General features: G+C 37.0%; 2 protein-coding genes across 2 annotated transcripts; one reads left to right on the forward strand and one right to left on the reverse strand.

The window, feature by feature from the left end:
• Positions 1–3,175: 3,175 nt before the first annotated feature.
• On the reverse strand, positions 3,176–4,657 carry LOC133814772 (uncharacterized). Its single transcript, XM_062247692.1, has one exon. It carries the CDS (start codon positions 4,655–4,657, stop codon positions 3,176–3,178), a length of 1,482 nt encoding a protein of 493 aa, XP_062103676.1.
• Positions 4,658–6,645: 1,988 nt separating this feature from the next.
• Positions 6,646–8,228, forward strand: LOC133814773 (F-box protein At3g62230-like). The gene is made up of 2 exons (XM_062247693.1): positions 6,646–7,848; positions 7,935–8,228. Exons 1-2 carry the CDS (start codon positions 6,646–6,648, stop codon positions 8,226–8,228), a joined length of 1,497 nt encoding a protein of 498 aa, XP_062103677.1.
• The last annotated feature ends 825 nt before the right edge of the window (positions 8,229–9,053 follow it).

Raw genomic sequence — 9,053 nt, forward strand, 5'->3', positions numbered from 1 at the left:
GGATACTAAAGGCAGTATGTCAGGAACCAGAACAATAATCAGGCTTCTACCAGCCAAAGGACAGCTGCGCTGCCGCCTGCTCAAAACAACATTCCCGAGCTAGGGAAGAAGAGAGACCCCCTCCGATTGATGGAGAAGATGTGGTAACCATCTCGAGCGGGCCTCACCTCGCAGGATCGGGCAAGAACTCCCAGAAGCGATACATGAACGAGCAGAAAACTGGGGACGGGTCCACTTATGAACCCGAACCCAGAGCTCCAAAGTACCAAAAGGTTGAATCTCAGCCTATAACCTTTACTGAGGGCGATGCGTCCCGTGTTCAGTTTCCTCACAATGACCCACTGGTCATCACTCTCCAGCTCGCGAACAAGAGGGTTCACTGAGTTCTCATTGATAATGGGAGCTCAGTGAACATTCTGTATAAGGCCACCTTAGAAAAGATGGGACTCACGCTTCGTGACCTAAAAGCTTGTGCAACGACGCTGTACGGTTTTTCAGGAGAATGGGTAGTGAGATAGTGAGATCAGATAGAGGTGAAGAATATTATGGTAGATACACTGAAGATGGACAAGCACCTGTCCCTTTTGCAAAGTTTCTTCAAGAAAATGGGATTGTTGCCCAATATACCATGCCCGGTACACCCGAGCAAAATGGTGTTGCAAAAAGAAGAAACTGAACATTGATGGACATGGTGCGGTGTATGCTTAGTAGCAACCCTAAAATTCCTAAATCCTTGTGGACTAAAGCTCTAAAGACATCCGTGTACATATTAAACAGAGTTCCAACGAAGGCAGTCTCAAAAAATCCTTTTGAATTATGGAAAGGTTGGAAACCGAGTTTGCAACATGTACACATTTCGGGATGCCCATCTGAAGTTACGGTATACAATCCACAAGAAAAGAAACTGGACCCATGCACCATTAGTGGATACTTTATTGGATACGCTGAAAGGTCTAAATGTTACAAGTTTTACTATCTATCTCATAGCACTAGGATTGTGGAATCAAGGAATTCAAAATTACTTGAAAATGCCTTGATTAGTGGGAGTGATCAGTCAAAGGACTTAGGTTCTCAGAAAGATCCTTCAGAACCCTCCACCTCAAGAGCAAGATTGATTGTGGTTGATAACACCCCTGAAGTCCAAATGGATGTTGAACCACCACAACCAATTGTTGAAGATCCACAAGTTAATGATGAAGTTCAAATGAATCAAGTTGTTCAGAAATTGCCTATAATTGTAGAACAACAAGCTGAACCACCCACTCCCCAAGGGCATCCTGGTGTAGCCTTAAGAAGACCCACTAGGACAATAAAATCGGCGATACCTAGTGACTACGTTGTGTGTTTGCAAGAATCTGACTACAATATTGGAGCCAAAAATGATCCATAAACGTTTTCACAAGCTATGAATAGCAAAGAATCGAAACTGTGGTACAATGTCATGAATGTAGAAATGAATTCTATGAAGAGCAACAGAGTCTGTGATCTTGTTGAGTTGCCTGATGGGGTGAGGGCTATTAGGTGTAAATGGGTCATCAAAACAAAGAAAGACTCATTAGGCATCATTGAGAGACACAAAGCGAGACTCGTTGCTAAGGGATTCACTCAAAAAGAAGGAATTGACTACACGAATACCTTTTCTTCAGTATCTAAGAAAGATTCCCTCAGAGTTATCCTGGCATTAGTTGCTCATTTTCATTTAGTGTTGCATCAAATGAATGTGAAAACAACTTTCCTGAATGGTGACCTAGAGGAGGAGGTATACATGAAACAACCAAAAGGTTTCTCCTCTAGTGATGGTGAGCATTTGCTGTGCAAACTTAGGAAGTCCATCTATGGTTTAAAACAAGCATCCTGCCAATGGTATTTAAAATTTCATGATGTCATCTCTTCTTTTGGATTTGAAGAGAATTTCATGGATCAATGTATATACCAGAAGTTCAGTGGGAGTAAGATTTGTTTTCTTGTTTTTTATGTGGGAGATATTCTTCTTGCAACCAATGATAAGGGCATGCTACATAAGGTGAAGCAATATCTCTCAAGGAGCTTTGAGATGAAGGATACGGGTTATTCGTTTTATGTCATTGCCATTAAGATAGATACAAGGGTATCTTAGGTCTATCTCAAGAAGCCTACATTAACAAAGTTTTAGAGAGATTTTGGATGAAAGATTGTTCACCAAGTGTTGCTCCTATTGTTAAGGGTGCTAAATTAAATTTGAGCCAGTGTCCAAAGAATGATTTTGAAAGGGAAGAAATGAAGAACATCCCATATGCTTTTGTTGTTGGAAGCTTAATGTATGCTCAGGTGTGCACAAGACCCGAAATTGCTTTTGCTGTCGGAATGATAGGAAGATTTCAGAGTAACCTGGGGTTAGACCACTGGAAAGTTGCAAAGAAAGTTATGAGGTATCTTTAGGGTACTAAGGATTACAAACTCATGTTCAGATGAACCGACAACTTGGAAGTAGTTGGCTACTCAGATTCAGACTTTGCTGGTTGTACTAATTCACATAAATAAACCTCTGGTTACGTGTTTATGTTTTCCGGTGGAGCTATATCATGGAGGAGTACCTTGACTGCTACTTCTACTGTGGAAGCCGAGTTCGTTTCGTGTTTTGAGGGTACATCACATGGTGTAAGGCTAAAGAGTTTCATTTTAGGCCTTAGACTTGTAGATTCCATATCTAGGCCATTAAGAATGTTCTGCGACTATTCAATTGCTGTATTTATGGCTAAGAACAACTAAAGTGGTAGTTGAAGTAAGCACGTTGACATAAAGTACTTAGCCGTGAGAGAACGTGTTAAAGAAAATAAAGTGGTCATTCAACAAATTAGCACTGAATTGACGATTATTGATCCTATGACGAAAGGCTTGCCACCTCATAAATTCAAGGATCATGTAGTGAACATAGGACTTGGTTGCCTTATGCAAATTTATTGTACAAATTGAAGTTATTATCAATGAAAATCTTATTTTGATGTTTTCTCATATTTATGCGCATCTTAATTTTATTTGAGAAAATTTTATCTTCATAGGACCTGAATAAACATAAGGTTTTTTTTTTTGGTAACTCAGCAGTGTATTTCATTACTTTCAAAACCAATTTACAAACAAATGGCACCCAATAAGGCCCAAACATATTTCGGTTAACTGTACAATGGTTATATTCTATTTATAAAACACTATACCATTCAAGATCTTTGGCAGATACTTTCTTTGGCCATACACTTTGTATTCTAGTCTTACTAGCTACTTTAGTCTTCTGTACAATACTTGTTGGATTATCAAGGGAAGATAACCAAATACTTTCATTTCTTGCCCTCCATAAGTGGTACACTAGTGCAGCCATGATTGCTGAAAGGACCATTTTCCTAAACCTTGTTACTTTCATTCTGCCAATCGCCCTCACCAGACCAGTTAGTTGCCTCCCAGTTATGTTCCAGCAGACCCATTTCTTAACCTGTTGAAGGCATTCACTAGAATATGGGCAGTCAAAGAAGAGATGAGAAGTTGTTTCATCTGTTATTTTGCAAAACTGACATTTAGCTTCCGAAAGAATATTGAAACTATGTAATCTAGCTTTAGTCTTCAATCTGTCTTGGATAGCTAACCATAACATGAAACTGTGCTTTGGGGTATTCAATCTCCCCCAAACCTCCATGCTCCAATTAACCTTGTCATGAACTGGATTAAGAAGGCTGTAACCCTCTGCTATCTTATATTTCCTGTTATTAACACCGGTATCAACAAGAGGCTTCATCTGTTCTTTTACTGCTATAACCTTCCTCCAATACCAGTTGCTATTAGCTGGTGCGATGTAATCCCACCACACTCTACCTTTTATGTACACGCTATGCACCCATCTAACCCACAAATTGTCTTCTTTGGCTGCCACTGCCCAAACATATTTAAACATAGCAGCTTTGTTCCATTCAGAGATTTTTTTAATACTGATACCTCCTGCTACTTTAGGTTTGCACACGCTATCCCAAGCTATTTTCCCTGCTCCAACCATCACTTGTTTACCTGTCCACAAGTATGCTCGGCAAATAGCTTCAATCTCTTTAATCACCCTCCTAGGCAGCAACATGATTTGACACCAGTAGGACTGAATTGAGAGAAGAACAGAGTTAATCAAGACTGCCCTCCCTGCAAAAGAAATATTCCTTGTGCTCCAAGACCTGATTCTAACAGTCATTTTATCCACTAGCAAGCTACATTCCTTTGCACAGATGCGTTTAGGACAGATGGGTACGCCTAAATAATTGAACGGTACCTCACTCTTCCTAAAACCAGATACTTCCAATATGCTCTGCACCTCATTTGAGCTCATCCCACAGCTAAATATTGCAGATTTCGAAGCATTAGGCTGTAGACCTGATGTTTGCGAAAATAATTTGAGTCCCTGTAGAAGATAACATATACTCTTATAATCTCCATTGCAGAACAGAAGTATATCATCAGCAAACATTAGATGATTTAATTTCAGCTCCTTGCATCTGTTATGATAAGCAAAGTCAGATTTCTGTCCCACTTTTTGCATTATTCTTGTAAGGTATTCCATTCCCAGCACAAAAAGAAGAGGTGACATCAGATCCCCTTGTCGCAGCCCTCGTTTAGCCTCAAAATATCCATGCAACGACCCATTAATCATAAGTGAAAATCGAGGTGTTCTTATGCATGTCATGACCAGCTGAACCCATTAATGAATAAACATAAGGTTTATTCATTAAGTACTGTAGTGGAAAAATTTTTTCTACAATCGTAGTAGACAAAATTTGTCTACAATTAAAGCCCATCTAGTCAGCTAGACTAGCTCGCTAGGCCCGAGTCCGGGTGCATTCAGTCAATCAGGGACATTGAAGTAGTCAAAATGCACGCCCCTCTTCCCATGAAAATCAGAGGGAACCACTAAGAACAGGTCAGACGGGCGAGATAAACGAGGGGAGAACGGAAAGAAGAGATCAACTATAAAGAAGACCCTTAGGGGTTGAGAAGGGAGCATCTGATAATCACTGGACTCTCTTTTACTCTCTTATTGAAACGAGGGCTACTCTCTTTCTCAGCAATCCAGTAAAGCAAGTCGAATAAGTCAGTCTGATCTGACCGGTCTTGACCCAGTCGTTCAGTCCCGCCGTCGCCACCATTTATTTGATTACTTCATTACTCATCCATCCATCACTTTTTCATTTTATACATAATAGTTTTATTACTTTCAATCATCTCTCCTTACAACCTGACTAACTTGAGCGTCAGAGTCCCTTTGACTAACACCTCACCGGTGCTCCCAATTGAACTCTCGTCTCTCTCTCTTTGGTCTTGACTTGTTGCTGGTGCCCGTCTAATCAATTGTAGGAAATCACATATACAAGTACATAGCCACATAAATTACATTGTTATGTAATAAATATATTGTAATACATGGAAGAGAATACTCGCTATAAAAGAGGACCTATCTAACAGGGATAATTGTCAGGCTTAAGTAATACATTAATTTAAATGCCGACCAAGTGGGAGAATATTAGAATATTTATTTATATGGTATATAAAATCAAATTGTTACAACTAATTGATTTAATATATCAAAGTCAATATTTTATTTATTGACAAATATTCTAATTAATGGACAACATTATTTGTTACCCAATTTTGTTTGTTACCCGATTTTTCATATCCCAACTGATTGAGAGAATATCTCAATATGTGGCAGAGACTCTGATGAAATGTCTCACTCTATAAAAATAAAGTACCGGTCCCCAAGCTCACAACTCATTATTCTGTCTTTTAGTAACTCTATCTAAAAGAGTTAGTGAGAGCTTGGAAGTGTGTGTACTTGTTTCTAATTTCTCTTCTTTTCTTTTGTAGATCTAGAGTTCTAAATCGAGATTATCAATAGCAATGACTAGAGGTATATATATTCGATTCTCTAAATTTTATAACAAGTTGTTTATTCCGCACGAGGATTGTCATGCATCTAGATTAATATTACATACCGTTCATTGTGCTCCAAGAGATAACAACGAGAAGATCCATATCAATTATGAGAAGGCACCACTGCCTTTAACAGCCTAAAGTTGATCGTAGAGCTTCAAAGAATTGCGATCGTTAATGGCAGTGCCTAGTGTTAATTGGATACGATCATTGACGTTTTGAGCTACGTACTAAGCTTATATGCCACCAAAACACCGTATGTGTATATTTAAAAATAATTCAGTATGCATTATTTAGTCCTATCTTACAAAAGTTTTGGTCAAATATAATGTTGTGCTTAAATTTCTCTTTCAACAAGTTTGTGAGAAATAATTTAAAAAATATATATTTATATGTTTGCGAGAAATACCCTTTTCGCAGCTTTTTAAGTAGGAAACTAACCAACTATATACAAATCCAATAATTTCTCCCCTGATAAAGAAAGAAAGAAAACAACCGGGTGAAACGAATTGTTTTGCTCCGCATATATAATCAACTGTCATTTAATTTAAAACAACCGCCAAATTTCACACTTAACATTTTTGTCTAAACATTGCAACCCTTCACTTCCAATCGTTACAACCGTTGTTGCAGATATATAGTCCATGCAAAATCAAATCCATCAGTACAACTGGAAACACCCAAAAAAAAAAATTTTGAAGTCTCTCTAACATGGCTTCGGAAAATTTGGATATGATTGGAAACTTACCTGAAAATCTTCTTACAAACATTGTCTCTCTCCTCCCATTCAAAGAAGGTGCAAGAACATGTGTTTTAGCCAAGCGTTGGCGCCACATTTGGCGATCATCTAAACACATCGGCTTCGACCAGCAACTGTCAGCAAATCCGGACGACGAGTTTGTCGTGAAAGGAAGCAACCAAGATCAAATCAGAGGCAGTTTCATGAATTTGGCACCAAGTTGGATCGAAAACTATTCTGATGATGCTGCTTCTATAGATAAGTTTTCTCTTACAGTTTCCACACCACAAACTTATCTGGAACATGTTACACAATGTATTTCTATTTGCATCGAAAGAGGAGTGAAATTTATTTGGCTTGATTTTTCTGACTCAAATTGGAATGAAGACGACGGCACCATCCACGAAGCGAATTTCCAATTGCCTTTGGATTTTTATGATCATAAGACTATTGTTTCTCTTAAGTTGTTTTCATGCAGTTTTCTTGGTTCCGAGTTCGATTCTTTCGACTGTCTGAAGGAACTTTCCTTGGGGTGGATTAGACTATCATCTTTAACTCTCAAGGCTTTGATTCAGAAATGCGAGTTCTTGGAAATTTTGAGTTTAAAGAAGTGCTGGAACAGCGAGGCTATTGAAATAACTGGACCAAATTTGAGGCTTCAAAGTCTAACTATAGACAAGTGTGATGTTATTAATAAATGGATATTCATTGTGGCACCAAATATGAAAATTTTCAAGTACTCTGGTGAAATTTGCACTTTTGAGATGGAGAGAACATGGAATATAGAAGAGGCTGAACTTGATTTTGGGGTTGAATCTGAATTTTCTGAACTTGGCGAGATTCTTCAAAATTTACTAAGAGATCTTTCTGAAGCCAAGACTTTGACGGTTTGCAGTTACACACTTCAGGTACATAAGTCTGTAACATTCCTCTTTAGTTTTTTTTTAATAATGTTTTCAATATTACTATCATCTAAAAGTAGTATTGTTTGGTTTCAGGTCATTCCTTCCACGAATGAACCTCTTGGTCTCAGACATTGTTTGGAAGTCAGACATTTGATCCTAAAGACTGCAATGCATGAAAATGAACTTTTCGGGGTCATGTTTTTGCTCAAGAGTTTTCATTGCCTAGAAACTCTTACAATTGATGTAAACCCTGATAGAAAAATTCTAACGGTCAGTCCTTTGCATAACTTTATTATTTCTTTTATAAAATCTCATTATTTAAAGTGATTAGTCTTAATCAAGCTCTAATTTTCCAGGGTTATGAATCTCCTTTCAAGGAGCGTTGGACTCAGTATGTACAAGTGTACCCATGCGTTAAGAAAACTCTAAAAGTGGTTGAGGTAAATGGTTTCAGGGGAGATCATAATACATTTGTGCTACTGAGATATTTTGTCAATTTTGGTGCTGTAATGGAAAAACTGAATATTAAAGTTACAGAAGAAGCGGGCCATGGTGGATCTTCTGAAGTGGGCCTTCATAAGACCCAAATGTTGCAAAATATCGAAAAAGCTTCGCCGCGTTTGCAAATTTCAGTCTCTCAAGTTGATTAGAAAACTATTATTTGAGTGTTTATATTGTTTTTATTAAGTTCATTTGAGTGTTTACATTGTTATTAATAAGTTTAGTAGACAAATAAATAATGTGTTTGCAAGGATCCAGGCTATGGTGAATCTTCGGGAGTAGACCTTGTAAGGCCCAGATACTGCAAAACTACTATAGTGGTGTAACTGCTGTTATATGCAGCAAATAAATTGGTGTGTTTGTAAGGATACTGCTTCTTATATATGCAGCTACTTATTATGTAATAAAAATATTTTATTATATTTCACCTAATATTTACGTCATTGATCTCATGTTTAAATATTAGTAATTTAGTATACAAATTTATATTTCTGTAGCAATTAATTTATTTTTATTAACAAAGTTTAAATTTGTGCAGATCGATTGAGGTAAAAGAAACCTTTGGAGCTTAAAAGTTAAAAGAAAAGATTTTAATTTTGGAGACCAATTCATGAGTCAATAGTGTCAAATATCCTATTTCAATATATTGTTGTTGTTTTGTTTTCGTAAGTATTTTGACTGTAAGAGGGTTATTTATATTAAATAATTTTTCTTTTGTTTCCAAATGGTAAATGGAACTATACATTTTGCTATTTGCTCTTGTCTACAATTTCCCAACAAATTTGATGGGCATCGTAATTCCTTCTTTTTTTTTTTACTTTTATATTACAATAATTTTTTTTATTTTAATTAAATTTTTTAAAATATACTTATAACAAAAATATACATATATACTATTTGATTAAAAAATAATATAATAATAAAAAGAATATATATTTTTTATGTTACGACCCGAGCCCTAGGCAGTGACAGAT

Source organism: Humulus lupulus, chromosome 2 (genome assembly GCF_963169125.1).
Source record: "Humulus lupulus chromosome 2, drHumLupu1.1, whole genome shotgun sequence".
Lineage (NCBI taxonomy): Eukaryota > Viridiplantae > Streptophyta > Magnoliopsida > Rosales > Cannabaceae > Humulus > Humulus lupulus.